The following is a 24,880-nucleotide window of genomic DNA, read 5'->3' on the forward strand; positions in this document are numbered from 1 at the left end:
AATAAAATCTCTAATTGCTTCCACTATTTTCCCTTCTATTGCCATGAAGTGGTAGGACCAGATGCCATGATATTACTTTTTGAATGTTGAGTTTTAAGACAGCTTTTTTTACTGTCCTCTTTCACTCTCATCAAGAATCTCTTTAGTTCCTCTTCACTTTCTGCCATTAGAGTGACATCATCTGCATATCTGAGGTTGTTGATAATTCCTGGCAATCTTTATTTCAGCTTGTGATTCATCCAGCCTGGCATTTCAAATGATGTACTTTGCATAGAAGTTAAACAAGCAGGGTGACAATATACAGCCTTGTCATACTCCTTTCCCAATTTTGAAGCAGTCTGTTCTTCCATGTCTGGTTCCATGTTGCTTCTTGGCCCACATACAGGTTTCTCCAGAGACAGGTAAAGTGATCTGATCTCTAAGAATTTGCCACAGTTTGTTGTGATCCAGAGTCAAAGGCTTTTGCATAGTCAATGAAGCAGAAGTAGATGTTTTTCTGGAATTCCCTTGCTTTCTCCATGACCCAACAAATGTTGGCATTTTGATCTCTGGTTCCCCTGCCTATTTGAAACCCAGAATGTACATCTCAATGTTCTTGGTTCATGTACTGCTGAAGGCTAGCTTGAAGGATTTTGAGCATAACCTTGGTAGCACGTGAAATGAATGTAATTGTATGTGGTTTGAACATTCTATGTCATTGCTCTTCTTTGGGATTGAAATGAAAACTGACCTTTTCCATACCGGTGGCCACTGCTGAGTTTTCCAAATCTGCTGACATGTTGAGTGCAGCACGTTAGCAGCAGCATCTTTTAGGATTTGAAATAGCTCAGCTGGAATTCCATCACCTCCACTAACTTTGTAGTAATGCTTCCTAAGCCCCACTTGACTCCAGGATGAAGCTGTCAAATTAAAAAGATTAAAATTTCCAGGGTTAACCAAAGCATGGGGAAGAATTCAAATTTTCTACTGGTTTTGGCAAAATATGATAAGATTTATCACAGTTTATCAATTGTTTATCAATTTGTATATTATTTTTGATTCAGCACTTTTTCTCCTAGAAAGTTACCTAATGGAAATTTATATAAACTTTCCTAATGTTGAGGTACTATGAAATAGTAATAACAAAATGGAAACAGCTAAATGTCTGTTAAACTCTAAGGCTTCCACACAGCAAAGGAAATCATCAACAAAATGAAAAAGCAGGCTATGAAATGGGATAAAATGTTGGATTGGCCAAAAAACTTATTTGGGTTTTTCCGTAAGATATTACAGAAAATCCTGGACGTTTTAGACAACCCATTATTTGTGAATCATACATCTGATGAGGGTTTAGTGACCAAAATTTATAAAGAATCCATGTAATTCAATAGCAAAAATAAAAAAATAAAAAAAAAACAACAGTGAAACAAATGATTAAAAATTTAGCAGAGGATCTAAATAGACATTTTTCCAAAGGAGACATACAGATGGCCAACAGCTATATGAAAATGTGCTCAACATCACTAATCATCAGCGTATCAAACCATGAGTTATCATCTGATTAAAATGGCTATCATCAAAAAGACAAGAGAAAACAAGTGCTGGTAAGTATGTGGAGAAAAGAGAACCCTTGTGGATTTTTGGTGGGAATGTAAATTATTGCAGCCAGTATAGGAAACAGTATGAAGAGCTGCAAAAATTAAAAATAGAAGTACCACATGGTCCAATAATTCCACTTGGTACCCATCTAAAAGAAATTAAATCATTATCTTGAACAGATATGTGCACCCCCTTGTTCACTGAAGCACTATTATAATCAGCACTGCTTACAATAGCCAAGTCTTAGAAACAACCTAAGTGTCATTGGATCGGTATACAGATAAAGAAAATGTGATTTTATGTAAATAAACAAATTTAATTTTTAAAAAATCAGTCATAAGAAGAAGGAAATCTTGCCATTTGTGACAAGATAGATGGACCCTTAAGTGCATTATGCTATGTGTTGTCAAGAAAAAATGAAGTCATAAAAACAAAAAAGATCGACATTTTCCAGAAGTAGGAGGTCTGGGTGTAGGAAAGGGGTTTAGGTGGTCAAAGGGTGCAAATTTCCAGTTACAAGTTTCTAGGGATGTAATGTACAGCAGAGGATGAGATGGTTAGCATCAATTCAGTGGACATGAATTTGAGCAAATTCCAGGAGATAGTGGAAGACAGAAGAGCCTGGTATGTTGCAGTCCGTGAGGCTGCAAAGAGCTGGACACGATTTAGTGACTGAGCAACAACAGTGCACAACATGGACTTCCCAGGGGCCGCAGCAGTAAAGAATCCGCCCGCCAATGCAGCAGGTGCAAGAGGCACAGCTTCAACCCCTAGGTAGGGAAGGTCCCCTGGAGCAGGAAATGGCAACCCACTCCGGTGTTCTTGACTGGAGAATTCCATAGCAGAGGAGCCTAGTGGGCCGCAGTCCATGGGGTTGCAAAGAGTTGGACACTACAAGCAAGCACACAGTGTACAGTATGGTGAAGTCACAGATGTAAACTACACTTATTGTGGTACTTATTTTTCAATATATACATGTATTAAATCATTATCCTATATACCTTAAACTAAAACATGTTACATGTCAAGCATATCTCAATAAAACTGGAAAAAATTAAAGTAGGATCTAGATGAAAAAAAAAAAAGAAATCCATGGGTTTCTATCTAGTATGGTACAGTGTGCTGGCTAAAGAATAAAGTATAATGCCTACAATTCCATCTGAAACATTACATTTACCCCCACTTTCTCTAGTTACTTTCTGGCACAAGACCCTAATTTAATGCCTTGGGTACTTACCACTACATGAATTTATCCTGAGCATTGATTTCACTTGTTTATCTTCCTCTTCTAGAGTCAAAGTTGTTTGACATCAGGGACGTTCTTTTTCGTTTTGCTGTTGTATCCTCAACACTTCATTGTCGTCCGTGCCTGGTATATTCATTGTGAAATGAATCAGAATAAAGGGGGAGCACAGATAGGACACTGATTTGCTCCCAAGATGGAGATCAGTGTAAAGTTCTTATCAGATCCACCTATCAGCACTGCTTAGTAGGTGTCATTATTTTACTCTGATTTTCAAAATTTGGAAGAAAATTCAGATAGGTTAAAATATGCATTCAGGGTCAACTGACTACTAAGGGGCAAAAGTAGCATGTTCTAACCCCCAATTCTGTGCTGCTTAGGTTGCACATTGATAGAGTTGCAGTGAAATCAGTTTTCCATGTTCCATATTTAATCCATGTTCCATGTTTAACTTGACATTCAGATTTGCAATTCTTCCCTCATTCCCTGTTGATTGCATAGTTCTTAGGATCAGTTCAGTTCAGTTGTTCAGTCGTGTCCGACTCCATGAGACCCCATGAACCACAGCATACCAGGCCTCTCTGTCCATCACCAACTCCTGGAGTTCACCCAAACTCATGTCCATTGAGTCGGTGATGCCATCCAACCATCTCATCCTCTGTCATCCCCTTCTCCTCCTGCCCTCAATCTTTCCCAGCATGATGCTGGGTCTTTTCAAATGAGTCAGTTCTTTGTATCAGGTGGCCAAAGTATTGGAGTTTCAGCTTCAACATCAGTCCTTCCAATGAACACCCAGGACTCATCTCCTTTAAGATGGACTGGTTGGATCTCCTTGCAGTCCAAGGGACTCTCAAGAGTCTTCTCCAACACCACAGTTCAAAAGGATTTATTCTTCGGTGCTCAGCTTTCTTTATAGTCCAACTCTCACATCCATACATGACCACTGGAAAAACCATAGTCTTGACTAGACAGACCTTTGTTGACAGTAATGTCTCTGCTTTTTAATATGCTGTCATAACTTTCCTTCCAAAGAGTAAGCGTCTTTTAATTTCATGGCTGCAATCACCATCTGCAGTAATTTTGGAGCCCCAAAAAATAAACTCTGCCACTGTTTCCACTGTTTCCCCATCTATTTCCCATGAAGTGATGGGACCAGATGCCATGGTTTTAGTTTTCTGAATGTTGAGCTTTAAGCCAACTTTTTCACTCTCTACTTTCACGTTCATCAAGAGGCTCTTTAGTTCTTCATTTTCTGCCATAAGGGTGGTGTCATCTGCATATCTGAGGTTATTGATATTTCTCCCGGCAATCTTGATTCCAGCTTGTGCTTCTTCCAGTAGAGCGTTTCTCATGATATACTCTGCATATAAGTAAAATAAACAGGGTGGCAACATACAGCCTTGATGTACTCCTTTTTCTATTTGGAACCAGTCTGTTCCATGTCCAGTTCTAACTGTTGCTTCCTGACCTGCACACAGGTCAGATAGTCTGGCATTCCCATCTCTTTAAGAACTTTCCACAGTTTATTGTGACCCACACAGTCAAAGGCTCTGGCCTAGTCAATAAAGCAGAAATAGATGTTTTTCTGGAACTCTCATGCTTTTTCAATAATCCAACGGATGCTGGCAATTTGGTCTCTGGTTCCTTTGCCTTTTCTAAAACCAGCTTGAACATCTGGAAGTTCATGGTTCACGTATTGCTGAAGCCTGGCTTGGAGAATTTCGGGCATTACTTTACTAGCGTGTGAGATGAGTGCAATTGTGCAGTAGTTCGAGCATTCTTTGGCATTGCCTTTCTTTGGGTCAGTTTAGTTCAGTTCAGTTGCTCAGTCATGTCCAACTCATTGCGACCCCATGAATTGCAGCATGCCAGGCCTCCCTGTCCATCACCAACTCCCAGAGCTCACTCAAACTCACGTCCATTGAGTCGGTGATGCCATCCAGCCATCTCATCCTCTGTCGTCCCCTTCTCCTCCTGCCCCCATCCCTCCTAGCATCAGAGTCTTTTCCAATGAGTCAACTCTTTGCATGAGGTGGCCAAAGTATTGGAGTTTCAGCTTTAGCATCATTCCTTCCAGTGAACACCCACGACTGATCTCCTTTAGAATGGACTGGTTGGATCTCCCTGCAGTCCAAGGGACTCTCAAGAGTCTTCTCCAACACCACACTTCAAAAGCATCAACTCTTCGGCACTCAGCTTTCTTCACAGTCCAACTCTCACATCCATACATGACCACAGGAAAAACCATAGCCTTGACTAGACGGACCTTGTTGGCAAAGTAATGTCTCTGCTTTTCAATATGCTATCTAGGTTGGTCATAACTTTCCTTCCAAGGAGTAAGCATATTTTAATTTCATGGCTGCAATCACCATCTGCAGTGATTTTGGTGCCCCCAAAAATAAAGTCTGCCACTGTTTCCACTGTTTCCCCATCTATTTCCCATGAAGTGATGGGACCAGATGCCATGGTCTTAGTTTTCTGAATGTTGAGCTTTAAGCCAACTTTTTCACTCTCCTCTTTTACTTTCATCAAGAGGCTTTTTAGTTCCACTTCACTTTCTGCCATAAGAGTGGTGACATCTGCATATCTGAGGTTATTGATATTTCTCCTAGTAATCTTGATTCCAGCTTGTGCTTCTTCTAGCCCAGCGTTTCTCATGATGTACTCTGCTGCTGCTGCTAAGTCACTTCAGTCATGTCCAACTCTGTGTGACCCCATAGACGGTAGCCCAACAGGCTCCCCCGTCCCTGGGATTCTCCAGGCAAGAACACTGTAGTGGGTTGCCATTTCCTTCTCCAATGCATGAAAGTGAAAATTGAAAGGGAAGTTGCTCAGTCGTGTACAACTCTTAGTGACCCACACAGCCTTGACGTACTCCTTTTCCTATTTGGAACCAGTTTGTTTTTCAATGTCCAGTTCAAACTGTTGCTTCCTGACCTGCATATAGGTTTCTCAAGAGGCAGTTCAAGTGGTCTGGTATTCCCATCTCTTTCAGAATTTTCCACAGCAAATTTGGAAAACTCAGCAGTGGCCACAGAACTGGAAAAGATCAGTTTTCATTCCAATCCCAAAGAAAGGCAATGCCAAGAATGCTCAAACTACCGCACAATTGCACTCATCTCACATGCTAGTAAAGTAATGCTCAAAATTCTCCAAGCCAGGTTTCAGCAATATGTCAGCCGTGTACTTCCAGATGTTCAAGCTGGTTTTAGAAAAGGCAAGGGAACCAGAGATCAAATTGCCAACATCCTTTGGATCATCGAAAAAGCAAGAGAGTTCCAGAAAAACATCTATTTCTGCTTTATTGACTGTGCCAAAGCCTTTGACTGTGTGGATCACAATAAACTGTGGAAAATTCTTTGGGTCAGCAGTCCCTTAATTAATTGCAGCGTCATAGGGAATTTAAATATCTGAGACCATTATTGCTAAATAGCTCCTTAAGTAATTAGCCCAGACCCAAATTAAACAAAAGTTGTATTATGTTATTTTTTATTTGTTTTTGAAGCAAAAGTGCTTACATATGAGAACAGGAACACACAGGACAACCCACATTGTCCAAATAAATACACCTGATTTCAGAAAAAACACATATTACCTTGAATTCAGACCATCATGAAAGCCAGGAGAATACTGTCCTTCCATAATGATGTATAATGAATGAAACATCATTCTTTGGGAAAGTGCTTGAAGCAGACAAAAAACATTGTTTTAACCTCCTCTTCTTTTCCCTCCTCCACTAAAAAATAAATAGACCAAGCAGAGAAAAATACCGTTATTACAAATAAATGTGTGTGTATGTATGTTCGTTTGCAGATGAAATGGATCTTTGTTAGGATGTGTAAGCAGTTTAGACACTCGGAACAGTTGGGTCCAGGACATACTTGTTAGACTGTAACAGAACATTTGTGCTCAGTAATTTCATGATTAATGAAATAACTGAGCTTAAAATTCTATGCTTAGAGATGTGCAACAGAGTTTGGGCTAGAATCTGTTGGTTCTATGCTTCGTTTATCCATGCCTAAACAAAAGGATTCCAAGGGAAAAACTGGGAGTTTTCTAAAATGCCAAAAGAGATAAACTCTAAGTGAAATGGGGTGCTTTTTTGATGTGTGTGACTTTCTCTGCCTTTTGGGTTGCAGGGAAGTTATTCATGATACTTGGGTATGATTCTTTTCTTTGGAATTTCTACTAAATTGCAAGAACTCGATTGGTTTTGTTGCCACCTTCTGGCTACTACAAAAACTTCAGCTTATAAAATGTGGGTTAAAAACACTTTGAACACTGATACAGCCCAATTGCCAAATTAGACAGACTGAAATACCCATCCACCTAGTATGAACTTCAGAATGGGAAACAGGAAAGATTAAGAGAACAAAACTTCCATTTAAATTTTGCATTAATTTGACATCTAAGTGAAAGAGTACCTTTATCTGCAATTCACTGAAAAAACTCTTACAAAATGGCAAAGAGATCTCACAAATTTGTTTGAACATTCTACAAGCCCAGATTTGCCACTCGGTTTAGTTTTTAAAATCTGTATCAAAATAAAATATGCCTGTGAAAGTAAACCAACAATAATGAAGAGCTTATAATAAAGGCAATAAAAGCAATGGTCTCCTGTCTTAAGACTCCTTACCCACAGTTTCATTCCACAAGATAATTTCTTCTCTTTCTGGTTGCTTTAGACACTTCAGGCTGCTACAACAAAATACCATAGACTAAGCTTGTAAACAACAAAAATTTACATCTCACAGTTCTGGGTATTGGAAGTTCGTGATCAGGTGTCAGCTTGGTCAGTTTCTTGGTGAGGGTCCATTCCCTGGTTTGACATCTTTATTATGCATCCTCAAATGGAGGAAAGGATTAGAGAGATCTCTGGGCCTCTTTTATAAGTGCACTAATCCCATTTATGAGAGCTACACCCCCCTGACCTAAGCACCTGCAAAGGCCCCATCTCCTAACAACCATCACGTTGGGGGCTTGATTTTAACATATGACTTGGGGGGAAATAAATACTGGTCTTAGTTCTTCTGGAAGTTTTTTGCATAACTTTGAATCATATTCTTTGATTTCATGCTTTATTAATTTTAGATAGTATCCACTGATAGCCTGCTATGAAAAATGGAAGATTTAACCCATGTATTTTATGTTTTCCTGATCTTCTTCCACCTTCCATGTTTGATAGTTAAATTATTACCTTTAGATTTTCTTATAGTTACTTTCATGACTTTACATAGTATTCTGAGTCTCTATTGCTTCTTCCACTAACTTTTGTCAGAGTCTTAACTGCTCTTTATGTAAGAAGAGGGTATTATCCCCACTACCATTCTCCATCTTTCTTTTCCATTCCTATTTCTACTTTCTTTTTTTAAAATTTTTTTGGAGTATAGTTGATTTGCAATGATATATTAATTTCAGGTGTACAGGAAAGTGAATCAGTTATATATATATATATATATATATATATATATATATATATATATATATCAGATCAGATCAGTCACTCAGTTGTGTCCGACTCTTTGCAACCCCATGAATCGCAGCACGCCAGGCCTCCCTGTCCATCACCAACTCCCAGAGTTCACTGAGACTTATGTCCATCGAGTCAGCGATGCCATCCAGCCATCTCATCCTCTGTCGTCCCCTTCTCCTCTTGTTCTCAATCCTTCCCAGCATCAGAGTCTTTTCCAATGAGTCAACTCTTCACATGAGGTGGCCAAAGTACTGGAGTTTCAGCTTTAGCATCATTCCTTCCAAAGAAATCCCAGGGCTGATCTCCTTCAGAATGGTCTGGTTGGATCTCCTTGCAGTCCAAGGGACTCTCAAGAGTCTTCTCCAACGCCACAGTTCAAAAGCATCAATTCTTCAGCGCTCAGCCTTCTTCACAGTCCAACTCCATACATGACCACAGGAAAAACCATAGTCTTGACTAAACGGACCTTTGTTGGCAAAGTAATGTCTCTGCTTTGCAATATGCTATCTAGGTTGGTCATAACTTTCCTTCCAAGGAGTAAGCGTCTTTTAATTTCATGGCTGCAGTCACCATCTGCAGTGATTTTGGAGCCCAGAAAAATAAAAGTCTGACACTGTTTCCACTGTTCCCCCATCGATTTCCCATGAAGTGATGGGACCGGATGCCATGATCTTCGTTTTCTGAATGTTGAGCTTTAAGCCAACTTTTTCACTCTCCACTTTCACTTTCATCAAGAGGCTTTTGAGTTCCTCTTCACTTTCTGCCATAAGGGTGGCGTCATCTGCATATCTGAGGTTATTGATATACATATATATATATATATACACACACATATATCCATTCTTTTTAGATTATTTTCCCATATAGACCAGTACAGAGTGTTGAGTAAAGTTCCCTGTGCTATATAATGTGTTTATTAGTTATCAGTTTTATATATCAATCCCAATCTCCCAATTTATCCCTTCTCCCCCCTCCCATCTTCTGGTAACCATGTTTGTTTTCTACATCTGTATCTCTATTTCTGTTTTGTAGATAAATTCATTTGTACCCTTTCTTAAAATTCCACATATGAGTGATACATTATATAGTATTTGTATTTCTCTGTCTGACTTACTTTACTCAACATGAGAATCTCTAGGTCCATCTATATAGCTACAAATGGCATTATTTCATTCTTTCTATGGCTAATATCCCACTGTATACACATACCACATCTTCTTCGTCTGTTCCTCTGTTGATGGACACTTAGGTTGCTTCCATGTCGTGGTTATTGTGAATGGTGCTGCTGTGAACATTCCTCTTTCTGTGTTTACCCTTTACCTGATTGAGTTTGTAATAAAGTTCAATTCTGCAACTTCATCAGAATCATTCATATTCTATTGGTAGATTGACTCTAAAAGTTTTCGAAATAAGACTTGTACTTTTTAATAGCTATTTAATGTTTATTCACTGTCTGGCCATTACATTTTCATTTCTACTGTGTCCTTGATACCAAAGCCAAATTTTACACTTTATTTGCAGCTTAGCATCATTCTGCATTTTAGTGTATTTCAACTTAGAGCAATGACATTCTTGTATAATGTTTTATTTGCCAGCAAGTTTTCTTGGACAGTCTCTATCAGGACAACAGTTTTTCTGCCTTTCCAACCCCACTATTTTTTAAGGGCTCCCTCTTCTCTGAACACCCACCTTGCAGAGTTTCTGCTTTTTGTTCTACTCAGCACCAGGCAAATTTTAGGCTCAATGCATAGCTTTAATTCTGAGACTTATCTACCTCATTAGATTGGACCCTGCTGCTAGACTTAGCAAATAAGAGAATGCTCAGTTAACTTCAGATTTACAGAAGGATTTTTTTTAGCCTGAATTTGTGCCATGAACTTTTTTCTGTATCCCAGCTTGTCTTTTTTCTTTGTTGACACTCTTGTTTTGATGGAGAACATTCTTGACTATCTTCATAAGACAAGAAAGCATAGAAAGATAAATCCTTGGAAATGTTTTTCTTCTCCCTCTTTACAATTGATTGATGGTTGAGCTTTAGAGATGTATCTTGAAAGACAATTCCTGTCAGAAATTTTAAGATGTTATTCTGTTGTTTTTGGCATCCACTCTGTCTAATGTTAGTCTGATTCACAAACCTTGTGGTGAAATCATTTTTTATGTTTTGAAAGATTTTTCCTTTGGGAAAGCATTTAAAATTATTTATTTTTGGTGTTCTGAAATCTTACAATTCAATGTAGGTCTTACTTAAAAAAAAATCTTTTTGTCTAGTCTTTGATGGGTCCTTTAATTCTAAAGAACTGTGACTCAGTTCTTTAGAAAATTTTTTTCTAAAAGTTTTCAGTTTTCAGTTCTTTAGAAAACTTTTTCTAAAAGTTCTTTAGAAAAATTTTTCCTCTGAAAAATTTTCTTCTGTTATTTCTTTTCTGTTTTCATTCTTTCCATTTTATTGGCTGTCCTTTTGGAACTCTATTATTCGTAACTTGGACCGCTTTGATTAGTCTCAATACCTTTTTTTTCCCCCTTATATTTTCCATTTATGACTTTTTATTCTGTATTCTAGAAGATTTTGTCAAGTTTTTTCCAGTTCTGCCTTTGATTTTTAGATTTTGTTAATCATTATTTTATTCTCTTAAATCCCTCTTGTTTTCTAATTGTTTATAATAACATAGTATTTTTATTTATGAATAATCTGATTGAATCTCTCTGAAAATACTGTTTTTTAAAGGTCCCTTCTATGCTCTGAATTATTTTTATTTTATCCAGCATTGCTTTTTGTTTGTTTATTTTAGTCTTTCCTTTCATTTTCTGATTTCTCTTAAATTCCTGATGCTACTTGGTAATCCATTTTTACCATAGAAAGAATTGGGTCACTTGTGTGAATTTGCTCAGCTGCTGTGTCACTGGGTCAGTTTTTCCAAGGAGACCTCTGCCTAGTATGGGATAGGAACACTGTATTAGCTATTACATTTCACTACCACATGAACTGGTGGGAAGCTGACTGTCAGACATGGACTTTTAAAATGCCAGAATATGAAGGATTGTAGACTGGGGTATCCAGTTTCACAAAGGCCCTTGCTATCATTCAACAAAAGAGGCCTTTGTTTTTGCCTGTTTTTCCTGGATCCTAGAAGTCTTAAGTGTAGGACTATGGGGGGAGCACAGAGGTGCTGATTTGTACTATAGACCTGTATATAAACCTTTAATTAATCTTCTCACTTTTGGCCACATTTCTCATTTTTGAGTCCAGAATGTATCATGCTTTCTAACAGGCATATCATCAGTTCAGTTCAGTTCAGTCGCTCAGTCATGTCCAACTCTTTGCGACCCCATGAATTGCAGCACGCCAGGCCTCCCTGTCCATCACCAACTCCCAGAGTTCACTCAGACTCACATCCATTGAGTCAGTGAGGCCATCCAGCCATCTCATCTCATCCCCTCTCCTCCTGCCCCCAATCCCTCCCAGCATCAGAGTCTTTTCCAATGAGTCAACTCTTCGCATGAGGTGGCCAAAGTACTGGAGTTTCAGCTTTAGCATCATTCCTTCCAAAGAAATCCCAGGGCTGATCTCCTTCAGAATGGACTGCTTGGATCTCCTTGCAGTCCAAGGGACTCTCAAGAGTCTTCTCCAACACCACAGTTCAAAAGCATCAATTCTTCAGCGCTCAGCCTTCTTCACAGTCCAACTCTCACATCCATACATGACTAATGGAAAAACCATAGCCTTGACTAGATGGACGTTTGTTGGCAAAGTAATGTCTCTGCTTTTGATATGCTATCTAGGTTGGACATATATCCCACCCTTTTTGTAGCTTTTCTATAGTGCATTCATCACTCAACACACTCTCATATGCTCTTCATCTTCCAGAAATTATTGCCCTCATGTGCAATTGTGAGCAGATCCCATCCTGCACATCCTTAGCTGGTACGGCAGTGTTTATCCCTTTCAGTATTTTTATTTTTCTATTTCATGTGTCTCAGGAAGGAAAAGAGATGGGCTTAAGTGCATCTTACCTCATCTTGAACTAGTAGTTTGTAGTTGGTTCTATTTTATTGTTTCATGATGGAAATATGAAAGTGAAAGTGAAGTTGCTCAGTCGTGTCCGACTCTTTGTGACCCCATGGACTGTAGCCCACCTGGCTCCTCCGTCCATGGGATTCTCCAGGCAAGAATACTGGAGTGGGTTGCCATTTCCTCTCCAGGGGAATCTTCCCAATCCAGGGATCGAACCCAGGTCTCCTGCATTGCAGGCAGATGCTTTAACCTCTGAGCCACCAGGGAAGCCCTTCTTATATTTATGGTGGAAATATAATTCAAGTTAAATAATGAGTTACTTCCTTAATCACTTTTGCAGAATTATTCCTCTCCAATCATTACCATTTGGCTTCCCTGATGCCTCAGATGGTAAAGAATCGTCCTGCAATGCAGCAGGCCCAGGTTCCCTATCTGGGTTGGAAAGATCCCCTGGAGAAGGAAGTGACTACCCACTCCAGTATTCTTGCCTGGGAAATCCCATGGACAGAGGAGCTTGGCAGGCTATACAGTTCATGGGGTCGCAGATTTGTATATAAGGAATCTGAGGACCACTGACATTAAAGGATATCAGGCAGGCTTTGACAGAATGAGTACAGATGTGTTAAAAAACTAAGGAGGATTCTAAGATACTGAGAAACTTATCCTGAAATTGATCTCATTCATTCTGCAACATCTGATGAGTGCCTGGAATGGGCCAAGTACTAGGCTAAGTGTTGGGAAAGTAGATGGATATAAACATGAATAAGGTACAAACTTTACCCTTGAGGATTGCATTATCTGGTGAATAACAAGTTTATGCAGCATTTTGCAGTTTATAAGTCAGTTTTACCTATGGTGGACTCTTGACACTTGCTGACTTACCATTCAGCCTTTTAACTACTCCTAAGGGACTCCAGTGATCCATGCATGACATGCAATAATTTATTTATTCACTTAGGTACAAATTTGAGTCACGTGCACCATGCGACTGTGTAGAATGTATAGCGGCCTGTGTGGTGAAAGAGCCAAATTCACTCTTGTGGAATCTTTAAGTAGCCTTGTGCATACTGTGCCTGCATTTATAGCCAGATTCTTGAGCCATCAGAACTCGATGGGATTACAAACATGAAGTGGGTTTGCTGCTGCTGCTGCTACTAAGTCATGGCAGCTGTGTCCGACTCTGTGCGACCCCATAGACAGCAGCCCAACAGGCTCCCCCGTCCCTGGGAATTCTCCAGGCAAGAACACTGGAGTGGGTTGCCATTTTCTTCTCCAATGCATGAAAGTGAAAAGTGTAAGTGAAGTCACTTAGTCGTGTCTGACTCTTAGCGACCCCATGGACTATAGCCCACCAGGCTCCTCCATCCATGGGATTTTCCAGGCAAGAGTACTGGAGTGGGGTGCCATTGCCTTCTCCGGAAGTGGGTTTATTTCCCCCTTATTATTGCCTTCAATAATGTTCTTTCAAATTTCTTTTGTTCTTGTTTTGGCATCTTGGGTATCTTCCATAGCTTTCTAAACACTTTCTGTTAAAAAGTTCAGTGTAGTCCAATTTAAAATTTGAGTCCATCTCTTCCAATTCCCCAGCTCAGGTTTGAACTCTGCAAGAGAACTTAAGAGTGGGCCTGTTCTGTTATTTTCCTTCTCTTCCCTCCCTCCTGGTTTTAGCTCTTTGTGTTGTGACATATAGAAGGAGAAAGAGTGTCTGTTACTTTCCTGGCCAGTGCCCTAGTCCCACATGGTTGTTACTACTGAAACTAAGATGTAACTGACTATCCATACACTCTCTCCTTGACAAAGCCTGGCTCTCTCATGGTGTGAAAGTGGAAATTCTCTGGGGAAGTCCTTACTGACTAGTCTTTTGATCTGAGAAATGAGTTTTGGCTTTCTCTCCACCAAACCCCTTCAGCTCCATCCCTAGTGATTCATCTCCAGTCTCTTATCAGGTGATGTACCACCAGGAAGATGCAAGCCCATTTCCTTGGCTCCATACCCTTCCATGACAGACCACTTCAGTGCTGTCCTCCATCTGCACCATTGGTCTATTTCCACTCTCTTGTGGTTTCTGGGTCTCACATTTCTCTGCTAAAATGGGTAGAGGGCTGTAGTAAGTCTGCCACACAAAGCAGTATCCAGCTGGAAACCGAGATGCTGGTCCGCCCTTCCCATGTCCATGTGTGCTCAGTCGCTTTAGTCATGTCTGACACTTTGAGACTTTGTGGCAGCCTGCCATACCATCCCAGCCATAGCCTGGGACTATAGCTTGCCAGGCTCCTCTGTCCCTGGGATTCTTCAGGCAAGAATACTGGAGTGGGTCATATATTCCTCCAGGAGATCTTCCCAACCCCAGAATCGAACACAAATCTCTTATGTCTTTGGCATTGGCAGGTGGGTTCTTTACCTCTAGAACCAACTGGGATACCCTCCGTCTCTGTGAGAGATTCTCTCAGAGCCTTTGTGGTTTGAAACCCAGAAGAAATAATCCACCCTTTCAATGAGGAGGGGAGAAAAAATCCTCTGAACTCTGATGACTGTATCCTGCCAGTTCCACTGTCTCCAATCACCTCCCTCACTCATCTTTTGCTTATGAAGACATGAGCAAGAAGCAGCAGAAGTGATGCAAGGATCTAGCCCACATTTTCTGTGGAGAGCTTTTTTTGTTTCTAGATTCAGATCCTACTTGGTGATTGTGAGTCAGCAGGAAAAATATAACTCAACAGCCTATTATACATTTTATGTTGTATATGTAGTCATGTTAACTTGGGACTTTACAAGGTTCTGGAAACATTCCTCTTGAATGTATATGGCTATGTTCTCTCAAGATATTGTTTATAGACCACCTGTATCTGAATCAGTTGGGGATCACAGGGGGAAATGTGAATTCCTAGGGTCTGGGCTCTGAAGGGTTGAGAAGGAGTCAGGAATCACAGTTTTCAACACACACCCCAAGGTTCACTGATGCATACTAAAGTTAGACAGCCATTTGTCTTGAGCCCACCCTTTCCTATGTCCTCCCAACACCACTGTTCAGCAGGTCAGGCTGGTATTATCCCCATTTTACTGCTGAGGAAATTGAGATTTAGAGGAGAAACGTGGCTTGCCAAATGGCAAAGTCATCACTATTGCTAGCGAAGTGTGTGTGTGGTGTGTGTGTTTGTCATTCAGTTGTGTCCGACTCTTTGTGACTCCAGGGACTGTAGCCTGCCAGGCTCCTCTGTCCATGGAATTCTCCAGGCAAGAATTACTGGAGTGGGTTGCCATTCCCTTCTCCAGGGGAATCTTCCTGACCCAGGGATTGAACTCAGGTCTCCAGCATTGCAGGCAGATTCTTTACCATCTGAGCCATGAGGGAAGATCCCCAATAATAAATGTCAAGTTATGCCACCACTATGCCCCTGAACATAATTTTAAACAGAGAGAAAATATAACTAAATTTACCTTTTTTCAGATCACTGAAATAATACATGTTTATCTCATGAAACCCATAAAATACAAAATTATCTAAATAAATATAATGCCACCATTCAGATATAATCATTTGTTTCTGCATATAATGTGTTATAACTGTTTTTGCAAAATTAAATCATATTTTGATACTCTTTAGTAACCTGCTTCTTAAATTCATCCATTAAATATTTTTCAACATTATTTTCAATGGCAGTATGATCTTTTACTTTATAGATGTGGAGTTCTTTATTGAACCAATCCCCTGTTGATGGACAATTTGATTATTTTGACTTTTTACTATTACCAAAAGCTACTTTAAGTGTTAGGCCACTTGATGGGAATTTAGGGAATATGTTGCAACTTCCTAGAGGAAATGAAGCAGATTTTTAACGGTCATGTTATATTAAAGTATACCCGATGATATGAAATGATATGAAATATTTCCACAGTCACTAAAAACTATTATGTTGTTTTTTAGGAACAAGTCCATTTTGTTTTACTTTAACCTGCTCACCTGTACCAGTCCCTCCGTGGTGGTAAACCTACAGTGCCCTACCACACAGGTAAGGCAAAAAAAATGCCTCACTGGGTTTAGCAATTTTGAACATTCTTGGATGACAGAACTGAGAAACTCTATTTGAATTCTGGATGTGTGTGATTAATGATGAATTTATGGAAGGTGACAAGACAGAAGTATAATCTCATGTTTGTTCGTATACAATAAAAACAGGGATTAATCATTTAGTATCACTAGGAACCTCAGTGATTATCTTGTCCAACCACCTATTTTTATAAATGAAAAAACTGCAGTATAGAGAAGTAGAGATATTTTTCTCAAGATTAGCATTAGGAAGAATAAAGCCATCTATTGTAACTAATAAACTTCAGTTTTTCAGTGACTAAACACAATAGTTTCTTTTTGGCCATATAATAGTATAAGGCGGTGTTTGCAGTCAGTGGCGGCTCTCTTCCAGGCTCCTTCATCTGGTGACTCTGTCATCCCTTAAGGCCTCAGCAGCAGCAGCAGCAGCATCTAGTTGCTAGAAGGAGGCAAAAAGCTGAATAAAGCACCCCTGTTCTAAACCTTGGATCAGTTGGGTCACACATTGTATTTCTACTCAAATAGCATAAACTTATAAGTTTTAAATGTTCAACCTGAGATGCAAGCAGGAAGGAAAGAAGAAATAAAGCAATGTAATTGTGGACTGAGCAGCCTCTTATGTACCATGAAGAAATGAAACAAGAGGCACAGATATCAATGGGCAGTTCCTTTCGTTTTCTATAGTCTATCCATCTGTCCTCTAGAGGACCCTTCTTCCCAAGGGAGACAACTCAGAGTCCTGTGTGGTACTGAACTTCAACCCACAGTCTAGGATCTATGGATGATGGGTAGTCTCTCCATCAGGTCTTGACACTAAATGCACAATGGGGAACAGGGCTAGGGAAGTTAGAATACAAACTCCCATTCAGAAAGGGAGGAGGTGTAAGTGCACAGTGGCCTTTACTGCATAGCACAAGGACAGTCTTTTATTCTCTTTGGATTGTGTTCTCTGAAGGAAGTTCCTTATCTATAATCCTGTGATCCTTCGCTCAACAAACTGGAAGGTTATTTCCTGTCTGTCAACCTCAGGCCATACCACTGCTGAACACTGGAAATATGCCCTCTTAAAGGCCACGTGGCTTTGAAACTCTCTTCCTGTTGTACAAGTTTATCATGTCAAAGATTATTTTAACAGTCAAATGCCTTTTCAGGTTAGGTCATGAATTTAGCAGTACAACTACCTTAAAAACTCAGTAGGATTTTGACTTATTTGCTTCCTCCTGGTTCCTTGTGCAAGTAAACCACAGCCAAAGGTCTTCTCTAGAAAATCTGCTTGCTTTCCTCCTCATGTCCCTCAAAGACTTTTGATAGCTTATTTCCTGCTGAGATTTAAGCCATCTTGGGGTATTAACATCTTAGTTCTGTGACCACCTCTACCACAGAACCTTGTTTTTATCGCAGCCACTCACCCCCAAGGTCAAATCCTCGCTCTTGTCAGTACCAATAATTACCACCCTTAATTTCAAACATCATACTGTCTAATCATTTCAGTCCCTCTAATATTTCAACTCCAGTTATTCTTCTACCTCACTGGGACCTACAAACCACTGACCTGATACCCTTCAAAGTTTCCCTCAGTTCTATCATCTTTCCATCTCCTTCTTTATATGATTTAAACTCCATGGTCCCTCTTGAAAATCACTCCTTTATAGAGCCCTCATACGGTAAAGAGTCTGTCTACAATGCGAGAGACCCAGGTTCGATCGCTGGGTTGGGAAGATCCCCTGGAGAAGGAAATGGCAATCCACTCCAGTACTACTGCCTGGAAAATCCCTTGGACAGAGGAGCCTGGTAGGCTACAGTCCATGGGGTCGCAGAGTCGGACATGACTGAGCGACTTCACTTCTTCATACGTTATTGTGGCAATGTAAATTGGTGCAGCAGGTATGGAAACCAGTATGGAGGTTTCTTAAAAAACTAAAGACAGAACTACCATGTGATTCAGCAACTCCACTCCTGAGTATAAATCCAGAGAAAACTCTTAATTTGAAAAGATACATGCTCCTAGGTGTTCATAGCAGCATGATTTACAAGAGCCAACACATGGAAGCAACCTAAATGTCCATTAACAGATGAATGGTTAAAGAAGATGTGGTACATATATACAATGGAATATGACTCAGCCATAAAAAGAATGAAATAATGCCATCTGCAGCAACTTGGAGGCCACTGCTTAAGTGAAATAAGTCAGACAGAGAAAGACAAATACTGTATGATTATCACTTATATGAGGAATCTGAAAAATGATACCAATGAACTTATTTACAAATCAGAAACAAACTCACAGACATAGAAAACAAATTTATGGTTACCAAAGAGGAAGGGAGAAGAGAGATAAATTATGAGTTTTGTACTAACAGATAAATACTACTATATATAAAATAGATAAACAGGGTTCTATATAGACAGATTTCCTGTTTAGTACAGGGAACTATATTTAATATCTTTTAATAAAGTACAATGGAAAAATGTGTATGTATGTATATATGTGTGTGTGTGTGTGTATATATATATATAAAACATCACTTTGCTGTACACCAGCCAAAGTAAAAACAATACCAAGTTGTGAACGTGACTGGTGATGGAAGTAAAGTCCGATGTTGTAAAGAGCAACATTTCATAGAAACCTGGAATGTTAGGTCCATGAATCAAGGCAAATTGGAAGGGGTCAAAAAGGAGATGGCAAGAGTAAACACCAACATTTTAGGAATCGGTGAACTAAAATGGACTGGAATGGGTGAATTTAACTCAGATGACCATTATATCTATTACTGTGGGCAAAAATCCCTTAAAGAAATGGAGTAGCCATCATAGTCAACAAAAAAGTCCAAAATGCAGTACTTGGAGGCAATCTCAAAAACAACAGAATGATCTCTGTTCATTTCCAAGGCAAGCCATTCAATATCACAGTAATCCAAGTCTGCCCTGACCAGTAATGCTGAAGAAGCTAAAGTTCAACGGTTCTATGAGGATCTACAAGACCTTCTAGAACCTACACACACACAAAATTGTAGGGTACTGGAATGCAAAAGTAGGAAGTCAAGAAACACCTGGGGTAACAGGCAAATTTGGCCTTGGAGTACAGAATGAAGCAGGGCAAAGGCTAGTAGAGCTTTGCCAAGAGAATACACTGGTCATAGCAAACACCCTCTTCCAACAACACAAGAGAAGACTCTACACATGGACATCACCAGATGGTCAATACCAAAATCAGATTGATTATATTCTTTGCTGCCAAATTTGGGGAAGCTCCATACAGTCAGCAAAAACAAGACCGGGAGCTGACTGTGGCTCAGATCATGAACTCCTTATTGCCAAATTCAGACTTAAACTGAAGAAAGTAGAGGAAACCACTAGACCATTCAGGTATGACCTAAATCAAATCCCTTATGATTATACAGTGGAAGTGAGAAATAGATTCAAGGCATCAGATCTGATAGACAGAGTGCCTGAAGAACTATGGACGAAGGTTCATGACATTGTACAGGAGGCAGTGATCAAGACCATCCCCATGAAAAAGAAATGCAGAAAGGCAAAATGGTTGTCTGAGGAGGCCTTGCAAACAGCTATGAAAAGAGAAGCGAAAGGCAAAGGAGAAAAAAAGGAAAGATATACCCATTTGAATGCAGAATTCCAAAGAATAGCAAGGAGAGATAAGAAAGCCTTCCTCAGTGATCAGTGCAAAGAAATAGAGGAAAGCAATAGAATGGGAAAGACTAGCTATCTCTTCAAGAAACTTAGAGATACCAAGGGAACATTTCATGCTAAGATGGGCTCAATAAAGGACATAAATGGTATGGAACTAACAGAAGCATAAGATATTAAGAAGAGGTGGCAAGAATACATGGAAGAACTGTACAAAAAGATCTTCATGACCCAGATAATCATGATGATGTGATCACTCACGTAGAGCCAGACATCCTGGAATGTGAAGTCATGTGGGCCTTAGGAAGCATCACTATAAACAAAGTTAGTGGAGGTAACGGAATTCCAGTTGAGCTATTTCAAATCCTAAAAGATGATCCTGTAAAAGTGCTGCACTCAGTTTGCCAGCAAATTTGGAAAACTCAGCAATGGCCACAAGACTTGAAAAGGTCAGTTTTCATTTTAATCCCAAAGAAAGGCAATGCCAAAGAATGCTCAAACTATCACACAATTGTACTCATCTCACATGCTAGCAAAGTAATGCTTAAAATTCTCCAGGCCAGGCTTCAACAGTACTTGAACCATGAACTTCCAGATGTTCAAGCTAGATTTAGAAAAGGCAGAGGAACCAGAGATCAACAGGTTTGAATACCAGACCACCTGACCTGCCTCCTCAGAAATCTGTATGCAAGTCAAGAAGCAATAGTTAGAACCAGACATGGAACAGCAGACTGGTTCCAAATTGGGGAAGGAGTATGTCAAGGCTGTACATTGTCACTCTGCTTATATAACTTATATGCAGAGTACATCATGAGAAACGCTGGATTGGATGAAGCACAAGCTGGACTGGATGAAGCACAAGGTTGATTTCTGGGAGAAATATCAATAACCTTAGATATGCAGATGATATCACCCTTATGGCAGAAAGCGAAGAATTAAAGAGACTCTTGATGAAAGTGAAAGAGGAGAGTGAAAAAGTTGGCTTAAAACAACATTCAAAAACCTAAGATCATGGCATCTGGTCCCATCACTTCATGGCAAATAGATGGGGAAACAGTGGAAACAGTGAATTCTTTATGTTTTTGGACTCCAAAATCAGTGCAGATGGTGACTGCAGACATGAGATTAAAAGATCTTGCTCCTTTGAAGAAAAGTTATGATCAACCTTGTCTAGCATATTAAAAATCAGAGACATTATTTTGCCAACCAGGGTCCATTTAGTCAAAGCTATGATTTTCCAATAGTCATGTATGGATGTGAGAGTTGGACTATATAGAAAGGTGAGTGCCGAAGAATTGATGCTTTTGAACTGGGGTGTTGGAGAAGACTCTTTGAGAGTCCCTTGGACTGCAAGGAGATCCAACCAGTCAATCATAAATGAAATCAATCATGAATATTCATTGGAAAGACTGATGCTGAAGCTGAAACTCCAGTAGTTTGGCCACCTGATGCGAAGAACTGACTCATTTGAAAAGACCCTAATGCTGGGAAAGATTGAAGGTGGGAGGAGAAGGGGATGACAGAGCATGAGATGGTTGGATGGCATCACTGACTCAGTGGACATGAGTTTGAGTGGACTCCGGGAGTTGGTGATGGACAGGGAGGCCTGGTATGCTGTGGTTTATGGGGTCACAAAGAGTCAGACACGACTTAGCAACTGAACTGAACTGTACACCAGAAAGTAACACAACATTGTAAAACAACTATACTTCAATAAAATTTTGAAAAGAATTTTTGAATCACACCTTTATATAAACCCTCAATTCTTTTCCCCCCTCTCATTTACTTTCCTGGCAAAAACTCATTCATGACTAAATGCAGCTTTCTGCCTACTCCATGCCTCAACCTAGGCAATAGTGTGTTCTTGCAGAAAACACACACAACAGTCCATTAAATTGAGGGCTGCTAACCTCCAGGGTCCCCTCCATGCTGTCCCTCAATCACACAAGAGACCCTTTGTCCATTCACTAGCTACTCTGTTAGAAAACAATTTCACACCTTTTCCTCTCATCACAAACCTCCAAGCCCTCCTTCCCAGTCTCTATCAGCCTTTGACTTGGCTTCCTATTTCCCTGTGAAAATATCAACATTCAGTAGACAACTTTTACAGATTCCCACACTGACCTTCCTGCCATTATCTGTGTTCATGTATTTACTCTGCCTTCCCTGCTCTTCTCTGGAGGAACAGCCTGTGTGCCCAAGGCCAGCCCATCTGCTTGTGCATTAGATCTTATTCTCACTCACAAACTCCAGCATACAGCTCCAGAAATCTTCCATTATTTTTTTATTACCATTTTCCTTCTCTACTAAATCATCCCCATCAGAAGAAAAACATGCTGTTATTTCTTCCATATTAAAAAGTTTTCTCCTTGATCCCATATCCCCTTACAGTTACTGCTTCACGTCTTTGTGGTTCTTTTTTTTTTTTTGCAAAATTCCTCAGAAGAATAATTTATATCCAATGTGTCTGAATCTTCTCTTCTTACTTGCATTCAGGCTTTTATTCTTACTCCATTTTCTCCAAATGATACCATTGATCTCCATATATTTAAGCCAATGGTCAATTCTCTATCCATATTTACTTGATCCAACAGTATTGTTTAATCAATCCCTCTTCCTTAAAGTACTTTCTTCACTTGGCTCCTAGGACATAGCATTCTCTTTCCTCTTAATTCTCTGGATCCTCCCTCTCAGTATTCTTTGATGGTTTCTCCTCATCTTCCCAGCACCTTATAAACACTGGGGTTTCCTCCTCCACCAGGCTTAGCCCTCTTCAAAATATATATGTACCCTTTTGGTGATCACACCTAGTCTTTTGGTTTTACTACCATCTATATACCGCCCTTCCTAGTTTATATATGTATATTCCCAGGACTCCAGTTCTTTTTATCCAACCACCTATGTCATGTCTCTACATGGATATTTAGTTGGCATCTCAAATTTAACATGTCCAAACTCAATCCCTGAAAGCCTCTGACTTTATCCCTAAAATTGTTCCCCACCCCCCACGCCCGCCAACAGTCTTTTCTTTTTCAGTTAAGGCCAACTCTAAAACCATGGAATCACCCTTGATCCCTTTTATCTCTTGTACTCATATTTGAGCTGTGAGCTAATTCCTCTGGTCTCCATTCAAAATATACCCAGGACCAAATTACTTTTAACCATCTCCTCCTCTTTTCAAGGAGCCAGTATATTGTTTCAGTGACCCCTGACTGGTCTCTCTGTCTCTATTCTTGCCCCTGCCTCCAGTCCCTTAGTCTCTTCTCCACCCAGCAGCCAGTGTGATCCTGTTAAATGTCAGTCACATTATATCCCTCCTTTGCTCAGGCCCCTTTCCCTCAATAGCCTCCCAAGTTACTCATATTAAAAGCCAAAGTCCTAACAATGTCCTCCAAGGTCCTTCACTGCATGCCTGACTCTGACCACACTTGCTCTGTTTCTCCCTCTGCTCACTGCACTCAGGTCATAGTGACCATCCATTGTCTTCAAAGGATCCAAGAAAGCACCTAGGCTTTGCTGTTCTCCCTGCCTAGCCTCCTCTTTCTCCAGAGGACTACAGTTTGATCACTAGTCTTCAAGTCTTCCTCAAATATTACCTTTTCAGTGACACCTCCCTTTGACTACCTGTTTAAAGTTATAATCCCATCCTGGTTCCTTTCATCATCTGGCCTTTCTAGCCTTATTTTTCTCTATAACAGCTACTATCATTTTGGGTGCTTAGTCACTCAGTCATCTCCGAGTCTTTGCTCCCCCATGGACTGTAGCCTGCCAGGCTCCTCTGTTGATGGGATTCTCCAGGCAAGAATACTTAGAGCAAACAATTTTACTTATTTGTTATTACCCATCTCTTCCTACTAGAATGTACTAGAATGTACTGCTTGAGGGTAGGGATTTTTATCTCTTTTGTTCACTGCTGTGTCCCCAGTGCCTAGAACAGGCTCAGAGTAGGTGACTGATAAATATTTGTTGAATTAAAGAGTAAATGAATGAATGAGAGAATTAATATTTTACTATTCCCAGTCTAGAAAATCTTCCACTATACTATACAAATCCATCATTCTCATGATGAAACAAAAAATCCTTCCACACTATGCTTTTTGTTAAACATTTCAGTTACTAGATCCTTTCTTCATTGGAACTGTACTGTTTTAATCTTCAGTGTAACTTTCTCTTCCGCTCACCAAATCCTAATTTATATTAGAGTATTAATTGCATATGAACAGAATATGTAAAAATAATGATGAAGAACTATATTCAAGGTGCCCCTTTGTGGTTATACAAAGAATCAGAACTGAGTCAGAATATATATCAGCTGCCAATAATACAGAATTGCTCTCAGTCTGCCAGGTAATAATGCATCTACTGATTTTATGCATTATGTTTTCTGTTAACTGCAGCATGGTCCAGACATGTGTCATAAGCATTTAAGGACAAACCTTGATTAATTAGGCTATCCAACCTCAATGTGACCTTCATTTTTGGCTAATTATATGTTGATTGCTACTAATCAGCACTGTATTTATAGTGAACAAACACATCTGATAGAGAGAGAGTAAAGAGCAGTTGCTATATTGTTTTTTAACAGCTCCTTTATGTTTGGAATGAAGTTTGGTGTCTCTTTAATAAAACATTTTTTAACATTTAAATTACTTTCTTTTATATGTTGCATGTTTGCTCAGTTGCTCGGCTGTGTCTGACTCTTTGAGAACCCCATGGACTGTAGCCTGCGGGTTCCTCTGTCCATGGGATTTTTTCAGGCAAGAATACTGGAGTGGGTTGCCACTTCCTCCTCCAGGGATTGATCGACCCAAGGATTGAACTGACATCTCCTGCATTGGCAGGCAAATTCTTTACCACTGAGCTACCTTGGAAGTCCACGTG

The 24,880-nt window shown here is 39.8% G+C and overlaps 1 protein-coding gene across 3 annotated transcripts in view; it reads left to right on the plus strand.

The window, feature by feature from the left end:
* SLC44A5 (solute carrier family 44 member 5) overlaps positions 1 to 24,880 on the plus strand; it is a 425,439-nt gene that overhangs the window by 350,112 nt on the left and 50,447 nt on the right. For all 3 annotated transcript variants that reach the window (XM_061411561.1, XM_061411560.1, XM_061411563.1), the window contains one exon: positions 16,232 to 16,316. In XM_061411561.1, coding sequence (XP_061267545.1) covers positions 16,232 to 16,316 — 85 coding nt within the window. The remainder of the gene's footprint in view (positions 1 to 16,231; positions 16,317 to 24,880) is intronic.

The sequence above is a fragment of the Bos javanicus genome, chromosome 3, assembly GCF_032452875.1.
Source record: "Bos javanicus breed banteng chromosome 3, ARS-OSU_banteng_1.0, whole genome shotgun sequence".
Lineage (NCBI taxonomy): Eukaryota > Metazoa > Chordata > Mammalia > Artiodactyla > Bovidae > Bos > Bos javanicus.